Below are 26,508 nucleotides of genomic sequence, written 5' to 3'. Positions count from 1 at the left end.
ACGGAGAGAGCCGAGTGACTGGGTGCCGGCAATAATATTGAACTCTATATCAGGAAGCTCGACACTTTACTATTAGTTTAATGAATTGTGGCACCCTATCACTAATGCTGTAATGGAGGGAACAATAACTGCTAAAGTCTTATCGTCCCGAAAGCGAAGAGCGAAGGAAGACAGGCTAGGAAAAAGCGAGCCGTTCCGAGAACGAATCTTATCTGTTTAGGGTAAAGTTCGTCCCGGCCAGAAATTGACCCCCCGACCTAGCGCTTAAAAGAAATGGGGTTGGATGGAAAAGAATGCCTCCGGCGTTAAAATCCAGCTTCTTAGGTAGAATGAGTATGCCTCAGGTATTAGTCCCGCCCCTTGATATCTGCGCAAATACAAATTATAACGTCAAAATTACTTCGTGGAATAGCCCCTGATTTAAATTCAAAGGTGTTTGGTGTTTTCAAGGTTTTCTTTCACATATGAAAATGAGAATACATCGTAAATGTGTATCTTTTACCTGCTTAAGCGTTTAAGGAACAAGCTGGGCCGACGTACCAGGTAGTTTTGTTTATATTACATATTTTGTATTCTTCCTGAGTTTGTCAGACGGTCATGGTAGGTGTCAGTTTGGTTTCTGTTTTCTGTGCAGACGGTTGGCATATTGGTATGTGCAAGGTGGTCAATACTCCTTTTCCTACAATCATTTCTTGAAAATTTCAATTAAAAATGTGATTCTTGAAGGGACTTTTTAGTCCGACAGTTTTGACAATAAAGTGAAAGGATCCACTTGTTTTGCCTATGTTGCAGGTGAAACTGGATGTATCGAGGTACCCATTTCCTGGGAAGAATAAGAGTTCAGAATGCGCGATAGTTTCTCAAACACAAAAGATACAATGAATGAAAATCTCGAAGCTGCTGATGACTACAATCCTGAGAAAGATTTAAGCAACGCTAAAACAGATCCAGATAACAATAATAATATTCAGCGGTATGGAATTCGATCCGCTTGCTCTCAGATCATGGTAGCAGTGGCACAAAATTTCCTCTTGGTAGCTCTCGGCATGTCATTCGGGATGCCAACTGTGATTTTAGGAGCTTTGAGTCACAAAGTAGCGTCCAACCAAACAAGACTTGAGTCACCAGAATTGATATTGAACGACGTACAATCATCATGGATGGGAAGTATCTTATTTCTATTTCATCCACTTGGTGCTGTCATCAGCGGATATCTTGTAGAAATAATTGGTCGAAAGAAGGTCATGATTATTGTTATGCCAACTGTGATTTTAGGAGCTTTGAGTCACAAAGTAGCGTCCAACCAAACAAGACTTGAGTCACCAGAATTGATATTGAACGACGAACAATCATCATGGATGGGAAGTATCCTATTTCTATTTCATCCATTTGGTGCTGTCATCAGCGGATATCTTGTAGAAATAATTGGTCGAAAGAAGGTCATGATTATTGTGGTAGTAAATCTGTCCTGGGACAGGTTAAACCATGAACTTCAACTTTTCTGATTCAGTTTAAACCGAGTTTAAACTGACTTTGTGGCCCCGGACCTCAGAGGTTGAAAAACACTTCGACGTGCATGACCATGACACAAAAAACGACGTAAGTGACTTTTTTTTAAAATTTTACAGGAGAGAGAAAAAATGGTATTTTGACTTGAATGATAGAGAAAAAATGGTATTTTGACTTGAATGATGTTCTTTTTGATATTAATACCGAACCACAGATCACTTAAGTCAAGCAACGTTGCGCGTGGTTATTACCTGGATGAGTGACCATCTGGGGAATCCGCTTGCTGCTGGGTTCCCGGCTCCACTCAGGCTGGGTGAGGTTAAATTGAGGAGGCGGGTAGCTTGTCTCCGAATAGTGGTAAAACCCCGGTCACGAGAAGACCTAAGATTTAAAAGTGACGTTAAAGCCCTGTAACCTGTAACTACCAAACCGAACCACTAACAGTTTGGTTAAGATTTCATTTTGCCAGCCTAGTTAGCTTAGTTGGTAGTGCGTCTGACTTGTAAGCGCTAGGCCGCGGGTTCGATTCCCGCCCGGGGCGGATTTTATCCTGATGGGATAATGTTCGTTCTCGGAACGGCTGGCTTTCTCCTATCCTGTCTTCCTTCTCTCTCCGATTTCGGGACGATAAGACCCTAGAGTTACAGTTCCCTCTGTCAAACCTCTTAAAAAAAAAAAAAAAAAAAAAAAATAGAGAAGTGGTCAATGTAATCAAATTAAAATGTTCCTTCTGATATTATGTTGTTTCATAGGTACCACCTCCCTCCCAAATAAATGAGGAGGTTCAACAGACCTAAAGCACCGTTCAAACCGGTGGAAAATTGGTATAATACGTCGGTGAAACCGTCATAATAAATTGGTATATTGGTAATACCGGTATAATTTATTGGCTTGAGATGTAAAGGCAGTGTTTTCCGCCCGCCAGTACACTCGACCGTAAAACACCAGCCTTACTCACTTTACACCGCTTTTTCACTAGATCTTAGCCTTTTGCGTACAGAATCAATTTCACCAGAATCGCTCTTACGGTAGGATTCATGTCCCACATGAAACTCAAGCGTTGTTGTTACAATAATAATAATAATAATAATAATAATAATAATAATAATAAAAATAAAAATAATAATACCTGTATATAAAAAAAAAAAACAGTAAACAGTTCACATTCTATTATGGAGTTTTTTCATTCATCAATTATTCATCGTGAAAAAAAAAAAAAAAATCTGGTGTGAATAACACGATTTTCCTTATTATTCCGACATCCACCAGAAAAGATAAAATACCACCAACCGTTGCGCCGACTTTAACCAAACGTTTCGTGCTCATGCTCATCGTGTTGCAAGTTGCAGTTGCATCCTTGTATTTTATTTAACAACTAACCGCTAACCGGGGGACCGAAGCTTGGTTTTTTTCAAGGTCACTACCTCCCCTCACATGGAAGTGTGTTTGTTATGTTCATATGTATAAATGTTCACATTCTATGATGGTTTTATGGCGATAGTAAAATGTATTTTGCAAAGCGTTGTACCCAAAGAAGTTACACACGGTTTCAACTAGAGGTCAGGGTATTTTTGATATCGTGAGCAGAGCAACTTTTTTAAGTATGTAAGTACCTACGCCGCTTTTTGTTTCAAATGTGACGTAAAGTATTTTCTGTGTCTTTTGTTCTTACAGACTGGTAATTAATGTAATATCCCATTGTTTTACTTGTGTTGCAGGTGGAAGACATTGAAATTATCTGGCATCTTTATCCTGAGGAAAGTTAAGTTGAGCATGTGAGATTCCAAAAATGGACAAATCCCAGAATAGTGCCAATGGTAGTTCAAAAGTAGATTTAATTAAAGATGAAAGTGAATCAGAGAACACAGTGCGGTATGGAAACCGATCTGCCAGCTCACAAATCATGGTCGCCGTGGCACAAAACTTTCTCTTGGTGGCGGTGGGAATGGCTTTTGGGATGCCCACAATGATTTTAGGAGCCTTAAACTACAAAACAGCAACAAACCAAACTAAACTTGAGTCCCCAGATTTGATCCTGGATGATGAACAATCGTCATGGTTGGGAAGTATCCTCTATTTATTTCATCCAGTTGGTGCTGTCATCAGCGGATATCTTGTAGATTTAATAGGTCGAAAGACAGTCATGATAATTGTATGTGTACCTTTCTTTTTAGGGTGGATGTTTTTATATTTTGCCGAGTCCGTACTTATAATTATGATGGGAACTATTTCAATGGGTATTGGAATAGGTTTTTGTCAAGGACCAATCATTTCCTATTTGGGAGAAGTATGTGAACCACGAATCAGGGGATCATTGACTTTAATATCCGGGGTAGCTGGTAGTAAGGGAATAGTTGTTATATACCTTGTGAATGCTTTTGCAGATTGGAGAACGACATCTTTGATAAGTTCAATCTTTCCTTTGCTTGCCATAGTCATGTTACTATTTCTACCTGAATCTCCGATTTGGTTAATTTCTAAAGGTAGACTGACTGAAGCTGAACAATCTTTAAGATGGCTTCGAGGTTGGAGTAAAAAAGACAAAGTTCGGGTAGAGTTTGATCAAATAGTTAAAAATATGGCAAAATCTAAAGAAGAGAATGAAAATAATTCAATTAAAGACAAGTCCAAGATCGACAAATTTTTGGATGAACTAAAATACTTCAAAAGACAAGAAGTCCTTCGACCATTTAGTATGATGATGATATTATTTGTCATTACTGTGCTTGGCTCCTCCATACCAATGAGACCATATTTCATCGAAGTATTTCTTACCTTTGGACTCCCTATCAAGTCGGAATGGGTTCTGATATTAACAGGTGTTCTAGCTATCACTGGGTCTTTGATAAGTTGTTTTACTGTTAACAAGTTTGGTAAAAGACCGATGGCGTTATGGAGCATTGCTATATGTTTTATATCCACTTTGATGCTAGCCATCTGTGCTATGAACTTACATTGGCCTGGCTGGATTCCTCTGACGTTTTTCTGTATATCTTTCTGGATATCTCGTTATGGAATGATATCCCTACCATGGATGTTATTGTCCGAAATTTTCCCGATTCCAATCCGTGGTTTAGCATGTGGAGTTTGTGCAGCTCTTAATTCCATCATTAGTTTCCTTGCCACCAAAACCTATGTCAATACACATGCTTGGTTTGGCCTTCATGGTACTTTGTGTTTCTATAGTTTTGTAGCTGGTGTAGGATTTGTTTACATGTATTTTTATCTACCAGAAACAGAAGACAGAACGTTACAGGAAATTACAGATTTCTTTTTAGGTAACGGTACCGCTCGGGACTTTAAAAGACCAAAGACCAAAAGAAAAAATAAGGAAATAGACATATTTACAGTTGAAGAAGCCTCTGAAACCAAGTTATGAGTTTGACTGCCAGTAAGAACTCGGGATTGTCATAAACCCGAATTTTATATCAGGACTTCTAGTCGCTTTCTACTTGCTGTTACTGTAATTTATACGTATGTGGTCTTAGATTGGGATTGCTGTCAGTAAAAATAAGGAAATAGACATATTTACAGTTGAAGAAGCCTCTGAAACCAAGTTATGAGTTTGACTGCCAGTAAGAACTCGGGATTGTCAAAAACCCGAATTTTATATCAGGACTTCTAGTCGCTTTCTACTTGTTGTTACTATAATTTATACGTATGTGGTCTTAGATTGGGATTGACTTGAAGTGTTCCATATTCTTTCAATTTATTCAATCTGTCTCTTTTACTTTTCTTTTGTAAATATATCTACTCGTATAGATATTTTACCATTGTACCTAATTTGTGTAATAAATGTCCGTTATCTCCTATATTTTTAAAGTAATTCTTTTTATTTCTTGATTCCAAATTTTGAGCTTCTTCTAACGCGATCCGTTGAAAGAAATAATCCAACCATTAATCTTTCTATCGATGTTAGCCAGTAACCCTCATGCTGATGTTGACCACTTTAAACAATCAGTACGAACAATCTTCGTGACCGAATGGGTATCACACTAGGCTAGCACTGTAGAGGTAGGTACCGGGTTCAATACCAGTAGATACCTAGGTATAACTATATTGTTTTTCCTTTCGGGATATGGTTGGAATTTCTCTAGGATAGTGATTACCCTTGTGAGGAATTTTTCTAGGACAGCGATTACCATAATTATGTAGCTAGGTACGAGTAGTTTGAATTTGTAGCAATATACACTGATTTATTTAAATTTAATGAGCATTCCACTTGAATCACTGATACACCGGCGCCAACCATCCGATTGAAAATCTTACATTGAAATGATAAAGATAAGATACGATAAGATTTGAAGTAGGTAGATATTTGTATTGTATATATAGTAGTAAATCTGTCCTGGGACAGGTTAAACCATGAACTTCAACTTTTCTGATTCAGTTTAAACCGAGTTTAAACTGACTTTGTGGCCCAGGACCTCAGAGGTTGAAAAACACTTCGACGTGCATGACCATGACACAAAAAACGACGTAAGTGACTTTTTTTTAAAATTTTACAGGAGAGAGAAAAAATGGTATTTTGACTTGAATGATAGAGAAAAAATGTTGTTGTTGTTGATGTTTTTAAAGGTAGGTAAGCTATAAAGGTAGGTTGGAAGTAGCAATGACACACTACGCAGACTTAGTGCCTTTCCATTAGTGTACATTTAATTTTAATGTAGGCCGTGTGTCATGCCATTAGGACTAGTACACTCGAAGGTAGGTGGGTTAGGTAGGTCACAAAAAGTATTGGGATACCTATAGAATATACCTAGTTATAGATTGATAATAATGTTTCTACCAATGCCTACTTCCCAAGTACCTATACGTAACATTATCTCACAACTATTAAGTGGATATTATTACAACTTATTATCGCACTTTTAAAAGTTAGTTAGCTTAGTTGGTAGTGCGTCTGCCTTGTAAGCGCTAGGCCGCGGGTTCGATTCCCGCCCGGGGCGGATTTTATCCTGATGGGATAATGTTCGTTCTCGGAACGGCTGGCTTTCTCCTATCCTGTCTTCCTTCTCTCTTCAATTTCGGGACGATAAGACCATAGCAGTTACAGTTCCCTCTGTCAAACCTCTTAAAAAAAAAGATTTCATTTTAGATTAGTTTGTTCTAATTAACGCCCACCAATTTCATGAAACTATGCAATGTGCTGTGCAATATAAAGACGAAGCTAATCCTGTTCATAAAACGCCTGAGATTTATGATAAACCTTGGAGGAAGAAGAAATCAGCTCCATGGATTAAACATAAAGAGTTTCATTCACTCAAGCCTAGAAGGTATGTACTTAACCACACATGGCCTTGATGGATAGCGCATAGTTAAATAAAAATAAAACTAGTACAGTAACCCCTATTTATGTACTTCATTGACATAAACAAGCTATGTGTATAAATATTTTAGTGTAAGTAGGTAGGTAGATATGTACATCTTCGTAATTTACCGGCAGCCGGCCTATTCTTATGAACACCTAACAACTGATGTAGTTATGCAATGTGCTGAGCCCTAATCACCTAATAACAAAGAAGGTATTTCATTTTTCAATCACGAAAACCTTTGAACCAATCAGAAGGCGCTTTTATGAAGTTGTCTTTACAGTGTCGCACAAATTGAACCGGTTATATTCTAAAGATTTGAAAAGGAAGATTCGATGATGTACTGATTTGGCCACACTGTACTTGAGAGTCGGTTGGGCTTCACATTTTTTTTTTTTTTTCAAGACTCCTATCCTGTCTTCCTTCTCTCTTCGATTTCGGGACGATAAGACCTTAGCAGTTACAGTTCCCTCTGTCAAACCTCGTAAAAAAAAAGGTTTTTAGTAACGGAGGCTTTAACCTAAAGTCGGCGAAATGCTAAGGTTGCTATAATGACGGAGGTATCCTCAATTCGGCGACAAGCTACCCGTCTCCTTACATTAACCTCACCCAGCCTGAGTGAGGCCGGGAAAAGCCAGCAGCTCGATCGCCCAACTGGTCACCAATCCGGATACTAACCACGCGCAATGTTGCTCAGTGATCCACCGAGAACTGTTGTTAACTGTTTCCAACGTTCCATCATCGCTGGATTTACAATACGAAAACTGCGGTGTTTTCTACGTTCTATCATCGCTGGATTTACAATACAAAGGAACCAGGTATTATTGTGACTGTGACGTACATTTCTCACCGGACACACCCTGTATATTTTGTGCCCTAAGAGGCGGGAGGGGGGCAGTTGCGGGTCACACAGAGGGGCACATAGTAATTAAAAAGTAACTCGCGCGTATAATGGGATATACAGAGGGTTTGATGGGTTAGTCATGTAGAGTTAGTTCATAATATACCCTTTCAAGTTAGCTTGGAGGGGCGCCTGCCTTGTAAGCGCTAGCTCTCGGGTTCGATTCCCGCCTTGGGCGAAATTTATCCCAAACAGACGAGGTTCGTTCTCGAAACGGCTGGATTTTTCCCATTCTGTCTTCTATATATCTTTTTTTCTATTTTGGGATGGTATTTTGTTATCCAGTCCATCTATCAAAAAAAATAATAATAATAAATAAATAAATAAAATTAATAGGTAATACAGAATTCAGTCGTGATTTTCGTTTAACTCGTTTCCCCTATTTTCATGGTCAATATTTTTCTCCATGAAAGACTGAGTAGAGGGCTTGTCGGCATGTCTTTTCCATGAGAATAGGTACATTTCCTATCACATTGAAGCTGTAAAAGGGAAATCGACCAAAAGGCGAAAAAGGGAATTTCGATGATATAAAAACAACCTCATAGGAAGTAGGTAAGAAAGAATAAAATGGGTTTTTTCTTCCACCCCCTGATATAAAATGATGCCCAATGGACAGGAAATGAATTCCTGTACAAAGACAAGTAACTTTACTATATCAATGTTATTGCTTATTGCACTGCATTCAAACATGTGTTGGAAGAATTGGAAGGGTGAGATAGATGGCTATTCCAATATGTGGTGGGCTAGTGAGGATGTTTTCTATGGTCAAACGAAGCAAATTCAACGTTTAATCTTCAGAACGGACATGGAAAACAAAACAAAATTTGTTGACCTATAACTCTCAAACGGTTGGTACGAAATTCGGCAAATTTGTTCCGACACCTAAAGGAAAGATCATTTTACAACTAAGTACAGCCCTGGTTCACTGAACTACTAATTCAGAATCTCGATGGTCCCTGTGCCACGCTTCGTCCCGCCCAGACTGTACACATCACCTGTATTTTCCTATCTTTTTTTTTTTCTCTCTTCCCAGTCAGTCGCACGATTTTCTACTTTTCTCACTTAAACAGTTGCATTTTCTTTATTTGTTTTCACCTCCTTCTTTCTTCTTCATCATCTTCTTCTTTTTCTTTATCTTCTTCTTTTGCTTCATCTTCTTCTTCTTCTTCTTTGTTCCTTCCCCCCCTTTTTTTCTTTTCTTTCCCCCGTTTTTTTCCTGGGAAACGCCATGAATATTTGAATCGTGTAATGACATCAACACGACTATGGCGCGAATGCTATACTGTGCATTTGATATGGATCTTTGCATTAGCTTTTCTTCGTCTCCTTCCTACCATTTCTTCCTCTGCTATATTATTCCTTTCTCCACGGATTTACTATCGAAGAAAAGGGGCATATAAAAAAGAGGACGAGGGGAACAAGCCGTCTTAAAAATCAAGAAATACTCTTTGAATTCCAAGTTTAGAACTTGGATCTAAGGCGAGACGCACCATTTATGCTAAGCACTGAAGGTGTTTTTTTTCTTCTTCTTCTTCTTCTTCTTCTTCTTCTTCTTCTTCTTCTTCCTTTCAAGGGAATTTAGCTAAAAAGTACTCTGGTTCATAGTTAGTTACCTATTAGTAAACACATACATAGATGCAAGGTGAGAGAAAGAAAAAAAAAGTAAAACTAAAAAAAAGAGTTAAAAGTTGAAAACATTATGAAAAAATACAAGGAAGCACTATGCATAGTAAAAGGGAGGGAGAAAAGGAAAGGGGAAGAAAAGAGAAAGAGGGGAAGGGCAAGGAGGAAGTATAAAAGGTAACAGTATAATAAGAGAGGAGAATTGGGGAGAGAGAAAGGAGAAAAAGTGCCAGGGAAAAAAATGAGAGGTAAGGGAAAAAGGAGAAGGGAAAACAAGAGGAAAAGAAGAGAAAGTGCAGGGAAAAAATTCAGAAGTAAGGGAACAAGCTGGGTCCGTCCCTCCGGGAATTTTTTAGCCCGTAGTTTATTCGATCGTGATTAGAGAAAATCAGCACCTTATGTACCTACCTAATTTGTTTAATATTCAGTTTATTATTATTCTTGATTTGATTTTTTGATTTTACTTTCATGATGTAATGATTTAAAATCAAGACTAGAGCCCGTTCTCCCTTTATTCCCAGTATAATGTTGAAGTCACCCATCCATTTATTGGCCTTTTTCGGCGTAGCTTAACACAGGTGACGCTAAAACCGGTCGACTGAAGTTATATGAGTTCATAGGTCGTCGCGACAAATTTCAAGATCAGGGCTCATTTGTGTGAGAAAATGTGAAAAAAATCCCCCAAAAAACGATGTTTTCTATGGTCAAACGAAGCAAATTCAACGTTTAATCTTCAGAACGGACATGGAAAACAAAACAAAATTTGTTGACCTATAACCTATAACTGTCAAACGGTTGGTACGAAATTCGGCAAATTTGTTCCGACACCTAAAGGAAAGATCATTTTGCAACTAAGTACAGCATGATCCCTGTGCCACGCTCCGTCCCGCCCAGTCTGTACACATCACCTGTACATCCCAATGTCCCCATATCTGTATATTTTACCTCAACTCTACTTACTCCACACATGGAAAGGTATTTTCAGAGTGACGGTGCAGCGGTGAAGGCAATAAGTTGGCTTAATTTGAATTGAAATCCCTTCAGCTGGGAAACATATACCTAGGAGGAGGAGGAGGAGGAGGAGGAGGAGGAAGAAGAGGGGGAGGAGGAAAAGGAGGAAGAGGAGGAGGAAGAGGATTTATCTTCCACTTTTTTAATATGAGGGAATCGAAAGGTCGAGCACAAAGTTTTCTCTATTTTCTCCTTTTTTTCGTTTGCAAAACGAGAAGAAAAAATGAATCAAATAGAGCAGTGATTCCCACCCTGAGCGCCACGAAGGACTTCGAGGCCCCCTGGAAGAGCACAATAAAGCAATAAACTATCGTAAAGGGCCGCGGTCTGCCTTCACAATTGGAAAAAAAGGTCCAATTGAAAAGGGGACCCACTGAACTAGACCGTACCACCGTCGAAAGGTGGTATCTTGCTGGAACTTGGAGCTGAATTCAGAAAATTACTATCAGCAAATAAATCAGAAACATATCAGAAACTCTTCCTCTAAGCTCTTAGTTATTCATAAGGTTCCCATACTTTTTAACCGCAGAGACGAAGAATAAGAAAAAGAAAAAGGAGGACAAGAAAAAGGAAGAGGAGGAGGAGGAGGAGGAGGAGGAAAAAAAGCTCCTTTAAAAACCAAATAAATAAATATCAAAAAGCTGTGACGGTATGACGGTATTAAAACTTGAAAATCCCAGCAAATGCCAACCCAACATTGGAAAGAGGGAAAGAGGGAAAGAGGGAGAAAGAGAGAGAGAGAGAGAGCGAGAGAGAGAGATAGTGAAGAGATACGTTCCCTCCTTATTCCTCCTCCCTCCCTCTCTCTCTCACTCCCTCTCCCACCTCATATCATGTGGTGGGGGGGGGGGGGGGATTTTTTTTTTACGGTCGAACGAAAGTTTCAACTCCACAACTGACATGGAGAAATAAAACAAAGTTTGTTGCCCTATAACTCTCAAACGGTTGGTCGGATTTTGACGAAATTTGGCACTCTTGTTAGACACCTAAAGGAAAGGTCATTTTGGAACTAAATACGGGCCCTGGCTCACTAAACTACCAGTTATTCAGAAGCTCGACAGTACTTCGTCAAACCAAGTCACCTATACACGTCATCTGTGCATCCCAGTGTCCCCATATCTGTATATTTTACCTCAACTCCACACATAGGAAGGTATTTGAACTGTACTACCCAGTTATTCAGAATCTGGTGCCTGTGATTCGTCTCACCAAGTCACCTATACACATCATCTGTGCATCCCAATGTCCCCATATTTGTAATATTTTACCTCAACCCCACACATAGGTAGAGGTATTTCCAGAGTGACTGCGGTGAAGGCAATAAGTTGGCTTAATTTGAATTGAAGTGCCTTCAGCTGGAAAACATATTGCGAGGCGGAGGAGGAGGAATCAACGCCCTCTTTATTAATACATATCAGGGAATCAAAAGGTCGGCCACAAAGTTTTCTCTTTTTTTTTTTTTTTCGTTCGCAAAAAGAGACAAAAATGAATCAAATAGAACAGTGATTCCCAACCTGAGCGCCACGAAGGACATTTAGGCCTCCTGGAAGATCACAATAAACTATCGTAAAAGCCCGCGGTCTACCTTCACAATTGGAAAAAAAAGGTCCAATTGAAAAGGGGACCCACTGAACTAGACCGTACCACCGTCGAAAGGTGGTATCTTGTTGGAACTTGGAGCTGAATTCAGAAAATTACTATCAGCAAATAAATCAGAAACATATCAGAAACTCTTCCTCTAAGCTCTTACTTATTCATAAGGTTCCCATACTTTTTAACCGCAGAGACGAAGAAAAAGAAAAAGGATGACAAGAAAAAGGAAGAGGAAGAAGAGGAGGTGGAGGAGGAGGAAAAAAAGCTCCTTTAAAAACCAAATAAATAAATATCAAAAAGCTGTGACGGTATTAAAACTTGAAAATCCCAGCAAATGCCAACCCAACATTGGAAAGAGGGAAAGAGAAAGAGAGAGAGAGAGAGGGAGAGAGAGAAGAGGGAGGGATAGTGAAGAGATACGAGAAATATTTCTCACTCCCTCTCCCACCCCATATCTCTCTCTCTCCCTCTCTCCCACTTTTCATCACTTCTAACTTCATAAAAGTAAAATTGCAACAACCCATCTTTTAATAGAGAAGTGTAAAAAAATAAACCACAGATTTATATCATTTACTTTTCATATAGAAAGTGTTCTCAAGCATACAAACATACCGGGTGTCGTTGCAAACAGGTTCTGTAGATAATTTCACAAAGAGATATGCAGTACAGGGGTGTATTGGGTATTGCATATCTTTGGTTGAAGATCAAAATTTGGGAGATAGGTATGGCATTGGAAACGTCAAGGAAATGTACGCCCAAAAGTATGTTATCCTCAACCCTAAAATAATACCAAAATTATAAAAACAATTTGATTTTTTATTTATTTATTTTTTTTTACTCCGAATTACCTAGATCGAGTCAAGGCTTTGAAAACGATTATTTTCTTTATGCAATTTTCAGGTAGGAAAGGAGGCAGTGGAATTTTTTTTTTTTTTTTTTTTTTTTTTTTTTTTTGAATTTTCAGGGAGGGAAGGGGGGGGTGGATTTTTTTTTTTTTTTTTTTTTTTTTTTTAGTTACCAACATAGGTATATATTTACTTGGAATAATACTTGGCAATGTTCCATTTCCCTATTTCCACCATTACCATCGTGAAAATTGGGAAATTAAAAAAACGACTCAATTTTACTCAATTTCAGACACATTTTATGAATGAACACGATTTTCCTGTAACACACCACCAGTGGAGTCATCCTGTAAGGCCCCCCCCTCCCTCTCTCTCTCTCTCTCTCTCTCTCTCTCTCTCTCTCTCTCTCTCTCTCTCTCTCTCTCTCTCTCTCTAATACTGTAATGTTCAGTTTTCTAATTTTCCTCTTTCTCCTTCGATTCTACTGTGCCATCTTCTGTTGTCTGTTTATTTCTTTTATGTCTTTCTTTACCCCTTTCTCTCTTAGTCTAGCTCTAAATACGAGAAGGAGAAAGAGGAGCTTAAGGCAATACCTAATACATATTTTACACCACATAAACTTTAAGATTTTCATTTTATCACCAAGCGAGAAGAAATAGAAAACTAAAGATAGGGGAGGGAATGGAGTGAGGGGGAAGGAATGAGAAGAAAGGAGAGGTTCGCTATTTCCCCTCTAACGCCATATTATATCACACTCATACAGGTTGACAGCGAGCAGAGGGGAGGGAAAGTAAGGAGAGAGGAGGGGAAAGGAATGAGAGGAATGGGTAGAAAGGAAAGGAGGGGAGGTTCGCTATTTCCCCTCTTCCGCCATATTATATCACACTCATACAGGTTGACAGCGAGCAGAGGGGAGGGAAAGTAAGGAGAGAGGAGAGGGAAGGATTGAGACGGGAGGGGGAGAAGGAATGAGAGGAGGGGAGAGACTCGCTATTTCCCCTCTTACGCCACATTATATTACGCTCATACCGGTTGACACCGAATGTCTTGGCAACACTGGAAAATACCTTTCGGTTAATCCTGAACAGCACCCGAAAATCCTGATATGTAAATGGGCAATTTGGCACATTCACTAAAGATCAACTGTTCCTGTAGTTTATACCTATACGATATGTCAATTTTGGTGTCTACGTTTTTTTCCCCCTTCTTCTTCTTCTTCTTCTTCTTCAAGTTTCTTCCTTTCTATATCCCCCTCTCTCTTCCTCTTTTTTTTTCTCGCCCTCTTCTTTATTTCTCATTCTGAATCAGGGAACCGACCATCTATTTTCGCTCTAAAGACCATTTGCATTCAATTTCTACATTGATATTTTATCTCGTCATAAAATTCTTTGAAGAAATACAGAGCTCTTGTCCAGGTCTTGAAAAAATATAATCCTCAATGACTATGGCGCGAATGCTATACTGTGCATTTGATATGGATCTTTGCATTAGCTTTTCTTCGTCTCCTTCCTACCATTTCTTCCTCTGCCATATTATTCCTTTCAACACAGATTTACTATCGAAGAGAAGGGGCATATAAAAGAGAGGACGAGGGGAACAAGCCGCCTTAAAAAAATCAAGAAATACTCTTTGAATTCCAAGTTTGGAACTTGGATCTAAGGCGCGACGCACCATTTATGCTAAGCACTGAAGGTGTTTTTTTTTTCTTCTTCTTCTTTTTCTTCTTCTTCTTTTCAAGGGAATTTAGCTAAAAAGTACTCTGGTTCATAGTTAGTTACCTATTAGTAAATACCTACATAGATGCAAGGTGAGAGAGAGAAAAAAAAAGTAAAACTAAAAAAAGAGTTAAAAGTTGAAAACATTATGAAAAAATACGAGGAAGCACTATGTATAATAAAAGGGAGGGAGAAAAGGAAAGGGGAAGAGGAGAGAAAGAGGGGAAGGGCAAGGAGGAAGTATAAAAGGTAACAGTATAATAAGAGAGGAGATATAGGGGAGAGAGAAAGGAGAAAAAGTGCCAGGAAAAAAAATGAGAGGTAAGGGAAAAAGGAGAAGGGAAAACAAGAGGAAAAGAAGAGAAAGTGCAGGGAAAAAATTCAGAAGAAAAGCTGGGTCCGTCCCTCCAGGGATTTTTAAGCCCGTAGTTTATTCGATCGTGATTAGAGAAAATCAGTACCTATGTATGTACCTACTTATCTGTTTAATATTCAGTTTATTATTATTATTCTTGATTTGATTTTTTGATTTTACTTTCATGAAATCATGATGTAATGATTTAAAATCAAGACTAGAGCCCGTTCTCCCTTTATTCCCAGTATAATGTTGAAGTCACCCATCCATTTATTGGCCTTTTTCGGCGTAGCTTAACACAGGTGACGCTAAAACCGGTCGACTGAAGTTATGAGTTCATAGGTCGTCGCGACAAATTTCAAGATCAGGGCTCATTTGTGTGAGAAAATGTGAAAAAAAAATCCCCCCCCCAAAAAAAAACAGTTTTTTGGTGTTCTGGACAAAATTTGCACCACCACTTTCGTGTTCCTGGTAAAAAAGACCCTTAATTTAGAAGTTTATTATCAGTACTGGTTTGATTTTTGATTTAACTTTCATGTAATGATTTAAAATCAAGACTAGAGCCCGTTCTCCCTTTATTCCCAGTATAATGTTGAAGTCACTCATCCATTTATTGGCCTTTTTCGGCGTAGCTTAACACAGGTGACGCTAAAACCGGTCTTAAATTAACGACTGAAGTGTCCTGGTAAAAAGACCTTTAATTTGATATATAGGTCGACCAGGTTTGGATAAGTCCTACTATGGGGACAGACAGACAGAGTCGACCAGGTTTGGATAAGTCCTTCTATGGGGACAGACAGACAGAGTGACGACACCGAAGCGAATACAATAGCCCGTCCACTATACCTTGTTTTATTACTATCGTAATAATAAAGGAAGGACGGACTAAAAAGGGAATGAGAGTCAACTTCATGGAGTTAAACTCTCGGGGGATCTCATTTTCATTTTTTTTTTTCCTTCTCTCCCTCGCAGTTACTTCCCAGTTTGAGAAAGAAGAAGTGGACAAAGATATGCACGAAACTCGAGACAGGTAGGAAAGAAGAAGAAAAGGAAAAAGGACACAAATGTGAAAAAAAAAGACGAAGAAGAAGAAGAAGAAGAAGAAGAAGAAGAAGAAGAAGAAGAAAGGAGTAGAAGCAGGTGTGGATGACGAAAAGTCATTTTTTTTTTTCCTTCTCTCCCTCGCAGTTACTTCCCAGTTTGAGAAAGAAGAAGTGGACAAAGATATGCACGAAACTCGAGACAAGTAGGAAAGAAGAAGAAAAGGAAAAAGGACACAAATGTGAAAAAAAAAGACGAAGAAGAAGAAGAAAGGAGTAGAAGTAGGTGTGGATGACGAAAAAGCAGAAGAAGATGAGAAAGGAAAGGAGAATCATGAAGAAGAACAAGAAGAAAGGGACACATATTAAAATAATAATAAAAAAAGAACACATAAAACACAACAAGAAGCAAGAGAGTAAGGGAAATATTACCAAAAGCAAACTTCGAGGAAGGGTAAAATAAGAGCACCACCATTTTCGTGTTCCTGGTAAAAAGACCTTTAATTTGATATATAGGTCGAACAGGTTTGGATAAGTCCTTCTATGGGGACAGAGTGACAGACAGACGACACCGAAGCGAATACAATAACCCGTCCTCTATACCTTGTTTTATTACTATCGTAATAATAAAGGAAGGACGGGCTAAAAAGGGAATGAGAGTCAACTTCATGGAGTTAAATTCTCGGGGGATCTCATTTTCATTTTTTATTTTCCTTCTCTCCCTCGGAGTTACTTCCCAGTTTGAGAAAGAAGAAGTGGACAAAGATATGCACGAAACTCGAGACAGGTAGGAAAGAAGAAAAAAAGGAAAAAGGACACAAATGTGGAGCAAAAAGACGAAGAAGAAGAAGAAAGGAGTAGAAGCAGGTGTGGACGAAGAAAAAGCAGAAGAAGATGAGAAAGGAAAGGAGAATCATGAAGAAGGAAAAAGGGAAATATTACCAAAAGCAAAATTTGAGAAGGGGGGGAAAATAAGAGAAGAACAATACATGATCAAAACCTGAACGTGAACATCGAAAAAGGACATAAGTGCACTGTGATCTCCTATTCAAGGAATGGGATAAGCAAATCTGATTGGTTTATCTGAAACATTTTACCCAATCAGATTAGGTACCTCCTTGGTCCAAGAGAACCATACTGAAACTCTGTGCAAACCTATACTTGGAGGGTAATATGCCTGCTAAGTAACGGCCAGGTCGCGGGTTCGATTCCCGCCCAGGGCGAACTCAGATTGTGGACCTGGTCATAACTAAATTAATAAAAAGTAAAATCGAAAAGGCAGAAGAAGATGAGAAAGGAAAGGAGAATCATGAAGAAGAACAAGAAGAAAGGGACACATATTAAAATAATAATAAAAAAAAGAACACATAAAACACAACAAGAAGCAAGAGAGTAAAGGGGAATATTACCAAAAGCAAACTTCGAGGAAGGGTAAAATAAGAAAAGAACAATACATGATCAAAACCTGAACGTGAACATCGAAAAAGGACATAAGTGCACTGTGGGCTCCTATTCAAGGAGTGGGATAAGCAAAATCTGATTGGTTTACCCAAAACATTTTACCCAATCAGATCAGGTACCTCCTTAGTCCAAGAGAACCATACTGAAACTCTTTGCAAACCTATAGTTAACTTGGAGGGTAATATGCCTGCTTAGTAACGGCCAGGTCACGGGTTCGATTCCCGCCCAGGGCGAACTCAGATTGTGGACCTGGTCATAACTAAATTAATAAAACGTAAAATTGAGCAAACTCTGTGCAATTCCTCATACAAAGCGCATCCCATTTAATGTGTTTACTCAGATTTTTTTATATTTTGTTGAAAATTATACTGATATTATTTTCTTCTTCTTTTTTAATGATTCCCAAATTTGTAATTCCGTTATAATTTGAGTAATTTTTATTTGCAAGTTTCTCCCATTTTCTTCCCCCTCTCTCTTCTTCTAATCTTTCCCTCTCTCTCTCTCTCTCTCTCTCTCTCTCTCTCTCTCTCTCTCTCTCTCTCTCTCTCTCTCTCTCTCTCTCTCTCATTCTCTCTTTCTCCCAGTCTCTCTCTCTCGCTCATATTTTTCCCTATTTTTCCACTTTAGCGCTTTTTTGCCCTTATTTTTAGCGCTTTTTTCCCCTTATTTATTTATTCAGACTACTTTTGCTACTCAAGTAAATATACCAAAGGTACTTACTACCTACGTACCTACCTATATGGCCACATATCTGCTGAAGTCTCAAAAGTTATTCTATACCTAGATATGTATGGACGGTTTTTGAAATATGAACTGGTTAATACCCATTCAATATGCATTGATAAAATCAGCGAGAGAGGGAGGGAGAGAAAGAGAAATAAAGAGATCGAAAAAGAAGAGAGAAAGTTGACAATGTTAAGAAAGAATAGAAAGAGGGAGAAAAGTAAAAGGGAGAAAGAGACCGAGAAAGATAGGAATTAATAAAATAAAAACGTAGGAGAGAGAAAGAAAGGGAGAGGGAGAGTGAGAGAGAGAGAAAGAGAGAGAGGGAGAAAGAGAGAGAGGGAGGGAGAAAGAGGGAGGGAGGAAAAGAGAGAGAGAGAGAGAGAGAGATTATTGATCACATACAAAAGTTGCTTGAAACATTTAATTTCTTTTATCAGGGTCACTTCAGCTACAGGCTATCCTCCAAAACCCCACACAAGAGTACATTAATTTGTAAGTTGGAGACAATTTTATTGATCACATACAAGACTTGGTTCAGGGTCCCTATGCAGAGACGGACAGAATCCATCTGGGAGGATTGGATTCGTAACTGAGAGGACTCCAGTTCGAATCCTTGCAGAGAAAAGTCGAGTTTCTTTTATGCTTACTGATAACTTTTTTCTCTAAAATATGGAAGAAAAAAAAAACTTCCTACAAACCTTAGCCTTAGACCAGAAAAATAGCTAACGTTAAATGAACTTCCTGACAAAAAATTCAAATTCTCTGCATACGGACCTTAGACCAGTAAAAATAGCTAAAAGCTAAAACTAAGAAAGAAAATTTGTGCATAACTTACCGCCATCAGCAAGGACGAGTGCAGCCTGCAGGGCCAGGCATGTCAGGATGGCCAAGGGCCAAACCAGGGGCGACATTGTGAGAGGTCACCTAGGGGACAAACGGGCATTCAAAGGAGAGGAGAAAGGATCAGGAAGGAGGAGAGGGAGGAGAGAGAAAATCAAATTAGTAATGGTGGCACAAAGAATTTTGGGCCTGAATACAAATACCTGGGGTTGTCGGCGATGGGTTTGCAATATGATTTTTTTGCAAACTGAATATTTTTATTTATTAGACTTTTTTGAAACTTTTGTTATCTGTTGATTTTTGTGTCACACTTTTTAATAAACATTCAAGAGACCTGTGGTTAGGTTAGTTATCAACTTATCACCATTTTTGAAAACTGATTTATTTTTGATATTGATTAGTCAAAGCACTCGCGATTCATTTTTTGACTTTTATGAGGCCATATGAATTATAATTCACCCCCTCCCATTTCCACCTAACCTACTCTTTTTTTATTATATTCTCTTCCTCCTTTCCTTTTTCTGTCCCTCCTTTTCCCTCTTCCTTCCTTTCTTTCTCTCTCTCTCCCTTTCTCTCTCTTACTACTTTTTCTGCCTTCCTCCTTTACTTTAAAGAATTTTCACTTTTTACTTTCCTCTGCGAAAGACTTCATTGGACTTTCTAATCTTTCTATACAAAGCTTCTTTATAACGCGCGTAAAAAATCCCGTCGTAAAAAAAATGGAATGTAAAAAATGGCTCATGAATCTCATGATGTTAGAGATTCTTGCTTTCTTGGAGGTTGATCGAAAAAATTTGCCGAAAGTTAGTTAAAAATTTAACCTTGATCATTTTGCATTTACCTACATATTACTTATGTACCTACTTGGTTTGTTGGTTTGAAAATCGATGAGTGGTTTGATCCGAAATAACTCTCGAACGGTTGCTCTGGTTTAAAAAACTTTGGTGCCCATCTTCAGCTCCATTTTTCAATGATAAGTTTTGCCAAAGGCCGGGAGTCGAACCCACGACTTAGCGCTCACAAGAAAAGGCTGACAATTCTAACACTTCATCAAACCACTAATAATATTGAACAAACTGTTTTCATTGTGTTTACCTACCTATAAAAATTCACAGAAGTCCAACTTTTAGCAATTACATTAAAAGATAATAATAATCCATCCAGAATAGAAAAATGACAGGAGAGAGAGAGAGAGAGAGAGAGGCGAAGTTTACCCATAATACCTAGAATGGGACAGCAAAATGGGACAGAAAGAATATTTACAGAAAAAAATCCCTCTCACCCTAAAAAAAAGGTCACATTTATTTACCTTCGCAGGAATATAAAAATTATAGTTTCCCTTCCGCCCCCATTTTGTCCCTTCATTTCTTCTTTATCCCTCCCTTCAACTCTCAAAAAAAGGTCACATTTATTTACCTTCGCAGGAATATAAAAATTATAGTTTCCCTTCCGCCCCCATTTTGTCCCTTCATTTCTTCTTCATCCTTCCCTCTCTCTCTCACTCCCGTCGTTTCTCCTTCTCTCTCTTCCTCCTTTCTCCTGATTCAATTCTATTTCCCCCTGCTCCTTCTCCTTCTTATTCCAAGTTTGAAAAAAAAAGAGCATAAAAAAGTAGAAAGAAACCCAAAGGTCATTTTCCCCTCTCTCCCTTCCTCTCAGAGCTTCAACTCTCTCCCTCTTTTTCCATCCCTTCGTCCCCCATCTCCCTCTCTCCTACTCTCGTTGTTTCTCCTTCTCTCTCTTCCTCCTGATTCAATTCTATTTCCCCTGCTCCTTCTCCTTCTTATTCCAAGTTTGAAAAAAAAAGAGCATAAAAAAGTAGAAAGAAACTCAAAGGTCATTTTCCCCTCTCTCCCTTCCTCTCAGAACTTCAACTCTCTCCCTCTTTTTCCATCCCTTCGTCCCCCATCTCCCTCTCTCCTACTCTCGTTGTTTCTCCTTCTCTCTCTTCCTCCTTTCTCCTGATTCAATTCTATTTCCCCTGCTCCTTCTCCTTCTTATTCCAAGTTTGAAAAAAAAGAGCATAAAAAAGTAGAAAGAAACTCAAAGGTCATTTTCCCCTCTCTCCCTTCCTCTCAGAGGAGGAGAGGGAGAAGGAAGAGGGGTTGAACTTCTCTCTAAAAATTCAGATGCTCTTTTTTTCTCGAGTCTGTTTCTTTTCAGTTTCTTTCCTCCCCCTCTCTTTCTTCTTCTTCTTCCTCCTCCTCCTCCTCTTTCTCTTCCTATTCTTCTTCCTTTCCTTCTTCCTCAATTGTCTGAGTAAATAAACAAATGTACACAAAAAATTGTGCAAAAGGGAATTTTATTTTTAATATTTTTTTGTGCAAGGAAAAAAAGAAGAGGATATAGAGGGGAAGAAAGAGAAGGAGGGAGAGAGAGTGAGAGAGAGCTGCATTAAACATGTGCACAGGCTGGCATATCAAAAGCCAATACGCAATTCATAAATATGGCCAAAGGCTTTCAGTTACCTATTTGTATCTAGTTATAACCTCTCTTTTCTCTCCCTCTCTCTTTCTCTCCATCCCTCTCTCTCTCTCTCTCTTCTGCCCACTAACTCTTTTAACCTTTCAACATTTTTCAATTTAATGAGAGAGGAAAAATAAAAATAGATAGTAATAATAACAAAAAATGTGTCCAAAAATATTTGTGTGCAACACATGCATGTGAAAATAGATGAGGAGGAGGAGGAGGAATAAGAAGAAGAGAGAGAGAAACAGTAGGTGGAGGAAGAGGAGGAGGAAGACGAGGAGGAAGAGGAGGAGGAAGAGGAGGAGAAGGAGGAGGAGGAGAAAGATGAAGGAGAGCTAACGAGACAGAGGAGAAGAGGACGGAAATGTCATAAAATAGAATGACACCTACCTATCCCTTATGACCTCATTTTCACAGGGGTTGCCACTTTGTACTCTGGACCTACTCTTGGCACCCGTCCCCTATCCTTTTCTCCTTCCCCCCCCCCCCCCCCCCCCCCCCCCCCTGTTTCTCTCTCTCTCTCTCTCTCCCTTCGTACTAAAACCTCCTATTGGTTGGCTGGACACTGCATTATTATGAGAAGAAGTCAAGTAGCTATCCTCCTATACTTAAGTCAACGTCCCTTCAACTTGAATTTTAATTCAAGATTCGTTGCCAAGAGTGAGAGTGAGAGAGAGAGAAGAGATGGAGAGTCAGGTTTCAAGGTCCATTAATTCCGAAGTAATTAAACCACGAAACTACCCTCCCTCCCTCCCCTCTCCTCCCTCTAAATCTAATCTAATAATGTCTTCTAATCTAATTTTATTTCCCAATCTAATTTCCCACACTGTAATAGACCTCTCATCAGGAGGATAGGAGGGGGGGAGGGAGGGAGGAGGTTTTCTCCTCCTCAATGGTCACGCTTCGAAAGACCTGTTAACAAAGAAGCCTAGATTTTTTTTTATTTTCCAAGAGGTTTAACAGAGGAAGCTGTAACTGCTAAGGTCTTATCATTCCGAAATCGAAGAACGAACGCTCCGGGCGGGAATCGAATCCGCGGCCTAGCGCTTATAAGGCAGACGCGCTACCAACTCAAGCTAACTAGGCTGGCTTAAACCTAGATTTTTTTTTAGACGCCTACATTTTTTCCAAAGTATGTATACGAAATTCCTACGTATTCAGACCGCAAAGCAAAATCGTTCTAAGTAAAACCTCACAGGGTTAAATCTTAGACTGCCCTAACCAATAATTGACCTCTCTACAATTCCTTATATTTGTGTACATTGAATTATAACGAAATATTTGCAATATGTTTTTTTTTTTTTTTTTTGCAAACTGAATATTTTTATTTATTAGATTTTTTTGAAAATTTTATTATCTGTTGATTTTTGTGTCACACTTTTTAATAAACATTCAAGAGACCTATGGTTAGGTTAGTTATCAACTTATCACCATTTTTGAAAACTGATTTATTACTTTCTATTTTTTGATATTGATTAGTCAAAGCACTTTTTGAATTGAATGCTACGTTATTGATTTTGGAACATTTTAAAAAAGGTTAATAAATAAAATTTATTTTAGTGTAGTAACAGAAGTAAAATGAAATGTAATTTGGTTGTTTAACAATTTAGTTGGTTAATCAACAAATAATATGAATTTATGATACAATTATTTAACAAAATAGGAGTATACAATTTTATTACAACTTAAGATAATTAATAATTATTTTTTTATGAATTAGCCGGTAAAGGGTGAATTAAACATTGGAATATTCTTGGTTAATTGACTAATTAAAATTTATGATGAATTACCTACAATAATAATTTATTTTATTTAACATTTATCTGAACAATTAAAACAAATATTATCGGAAATTAAGGACTGAACATACTTTCGATTACATATAAATTTCAGATTTTTCAATCAATTGTAGGTAGGTAAATATAATGTTAGGATGAATTTTCCAAAGACTTTTTAGCTAAATTCCCTTGAGGGATGAGCTAATATTAATTTTTAATCCCCGTGCTTGTAATTTACTCAATTATAAGATTACTATTATAGTTATTAATCACAAGACACAGGCAACTAGGATGAATTTTCCAAAGACTTTTTAGCTAAATTCCCTTGAGGGATGAGCTAATATTAATTTTTAATCCCCGTGCTTGTAATTTACTTAATTATAAGATTACTATTATAGTTATTAATCACAAGACACAGGCAATTCCAACGGTGTTCTTCTTCGAAGGCGCTTTTCTTCTTGTACTTGAAGAATTTGAAGTCCACTAAGGTTTCAGCATCACTCATCGAAACATCGAGAAATCATTTGACGATTCATATAACATGGAAAGTAAATTCATATCACTACTAGGACTTGGCTAAAGTGGGGGTTTTCACCTGCTTAGGTTTATGTTTAAATTAAATTAAACGCAACTATGATCTTTTTTCAGTCACTTGGATGAACTTGTAAGAATCTTAGTAGGCTAAATAAAAAGGAATTGCAACAAAGTGGTGTTGAAGGCGCTTTTCTTCTTGTACTTGAAGAATTTGAAGTCCACTAAGGTTTCAGCATCACTCATCGAAACATCGAGAAATCATTTGACGTTTCATATAACATGAAAAGTAAATTAGGCTAAATAAAAAGGAATTGCAACAAAGTGGTGTTAAAAATGTGAAATTCTATGATACAAGAACTGATTTAACTTAGTTTGATTAATAAATAATAATAAAATGAAATTAGTTGATTTATTTGGTACCATATCTTGAAAAAATTATAAAATCGTAAGTAAAAATCGGATTATGTACCTGACTATTTCTGTAAACCTAACCTAACCTAACCTAAACCAACATGACTAACCTAAAACTATTCTTAAAAAGTTTGGATACAATTTGTACGTACAATTTGTATTTGACCCGAAAGCGATAAAAATCCCTTCAAGGACACTGCATACAAAACACCAACTAATAGCATTTTCTAGTTAGACACTATCAAAGAAGGAGATCGAGTCCACAGCAACATAATACTCCAGAAAACCATCAAGCTAAGTCCCAGACAGAAGACAAAACCAGAAGCAAAAAACAACTTCAATATTAGTGGCAACCTGGCAACTCTTGTCAAAGAGTTTCCCATACAACCGCATTCAGCAAGCATTTTCTGACAGAAATATTAGAACATTTGGCCAAAAGGAAGAGGGAATCACTAGAAAGAGGAGAAATCATAAGCATATTTTTTAGCCACAAAAAACCAGAGGTATACAGAAGAAAAAGTAGGTATTAAAAGGGGAAAAAAGTTGGGGCGACATTTATTTTCAAAGAGGTATTAAATATTCTGAAATATTAACATGTACCGTCGCCGTTTTTTTTATGTAAATATCATTCGTTTGTTTAATAATACCTGTGAGCTAGCTTTTAATAACATACATATACAACACCACCAAGTTGACTCTTTTCCAGTGAGGAAAAAAAAAAAAAAAAAAAAAAAAAAAAAAAAAAAAAAAAACCATTTTGAACTTGAAAATACAACCATATCTTCAAAATAAATGTAAATCCGGAATTCGTAAATTTCTGGCACCTTAGGATTTCAATCAAGCACCTAGACCACTCAAGGCCCGATGGAGAATTACGAAGGACGAGGAGAAGGAGGAATAATAAGATACAGAATAAGAGGAAAGAGGAGCTTATGGAACAGATAAAGAGAGTCAAAATAGAGAGAAGGATAATGAGTGAGAAAGAGAGAGTGGGGGAGGGGAAAGTTAAAGAGAAAGAGGGGAGAGAGAGAGAGATGAAGTTCTAAATGTTCATTTTTTTTTCTCTTCTCTTTTTTCCCCGTTATTAAAAAGTATGAAAAATGACCTCTCTCTTCCGCTCATGTTACACAATACCTGCACATTGCTCCTATAAAATTCTCTCTCTGAGTGGGAGAGACACAGAGAGAAAGAGAGAGAGAGAGAGAGAGAGAAGGAGAGAGAGAGAGAGAGAAAGGGATGTAGAGAGAGAAAATTGACCCCTGCATTTCTACCTGAATCTCCAAGATGGCTGATTTCTAAAGGTAGAATAGACGAAGGTGAGAAATCTTTAAGATGGCTTCGAGGTTGGAGTAAGAAAGATAAAGTTCTTTTAGAATTTGAGCAAATAGTTAAAGAAGTTAAAAAATCCTCCAAAAAAGTAAATGTCAACTCGAATAAAAAGATCTTTTCTACCTGAATCTCCAAGATGGCTGATTTCTAAAGGTAGAATAGACGAAGGTGAGAAATCTTTAAGATGGCTTCGAGGTTGGAGTACGAAAGATAAAGTTCTTTTAGAATTTGAGCAAATAGTTAAAGAAGTTAAAAAATCCTCCAAAAAAGTAAATGTAAATTCGAATAAAAAAATCCCCAAACTCGACAAGTTCAAAGATCGGTTGAATTACTACAGAAGACCAGAAGTCCTAAGACCATTTAGAATGCTTATGATATTATTTGTCACCACTCTAGTTAGTTCGCTTTTACCAATGAGACCATATCTTGTGGAAGTGTTTCGAACATTTGGTGTTCCTCTGAAGGCGGAATGGCTACTCGTGGTAACAGCTATTCTAGCTATCACTGCTTCTTTGTTGAGTTCGTTGACTGTCAACAAATTTGGTAAGAGGCCAATGTCGCTATGGAGCACTGCTATTTGTTTTGTTTTCACTCTCCTCCTCGCTTTCTGTGCGATGAACTTACATTGGCCTGGCTGGATTCCTCTGACAGCATTGAGCATATGTTTCTGGATATCTCGATACGGGATTTTAATATTGCCATGGATGTTAATGTCGGAAATTTTCCCAATGCAAATTCGTGGTGCTGCATGTGGTATATGTGCCGCTATCAATTCGATCATTATTTTTCTCCTCACTAAAACATATGTAAATTCGATTGCTTTGTTTAGCCTTCATGGCACTTTGTTTATTTATAGTTTTTTAATAGGTTTAGGATTTATGTATATGTATTTCTATCTTCCAGAAACAGAAGACAGAACATTACAGGAAATCACCGATTTCTTTGAAGGAAATATCAGTGCCCGAGAATTTAAAAGACAAAAGGGCAAAAGTAAAAATAATGAATTGGATAATTTGATGTGACAAGATATTTTTCAATGGTAGCAGACCTTGTAAC

At 37.9% G+C, this 26,508-nt stretch overlaps 1 protein-coding gene across 3 annotated transcripts; it reads left to right on the top strand.

Annotated features, from left to right (window-relative positions):
- The first annotated feature begins 805 nt into the window (after window positions 1-805).
- On the top strand, window positions 806-26,508 carry LOC103512519 (facilitated trehalose transporter Tret1-like). Of its 3 annotated transcripts, XM_008477283.3 has the most exons (3): window positions 956-973; window positions 3,228-4,849; window positions 5,034-5,331. In XM_008477283.3, exons 2-3 carry the CDS (start codon window positions 3,299-3,301, stop codon window positions 5,070-5,072), a joined length of 1,590 nt encoding a protein of 529 aa, XP_008475505.1. In that variant the 5' UTR covers window positions 956-973; window positions 3,228-3,298; the 3' UTR covers window positions 5,073-5,331. The 3 variants fall into 3 exon arrangements, with proteins under 3 accessions (XP_026681763.1, XP_026681764.1, XP_008475505.1); XM_026825962.1 differs by lacking the exons at window positions 3,228-4,849; window positions 5,034-5,331 and adding an exon at window positions 26,356-26,508 and having other exon boundaries at window positions 806-1,044; XM_026825963.1 differs by lacking the exons at window positions 3,228-4,849; window positions 5,034-5,331 and adding an exon at window positions 26,356-26,431 and having other exon boundaries at window positions 806-973.

The sequence above is a fragment of the Diaphorina citri genome, unplaced genomic scaffold (assembly GCF_000475195.1).
Source record: "Diaphorina citri unplaced genomic scaffold, Diaci psyllid genome assembly version 1.1 scaffold846, whole genome shotgun sequence".
NCBI classification, from domain to species: Eukaryota; Metazoa; Arthropoda; class Insecta; order Hemiptera; family Psyllidae; genus Diaphorina; species Diaphorina citri.
This window is presented reverse-complemented; position numbering and strand designations above follow the sequence as displayed.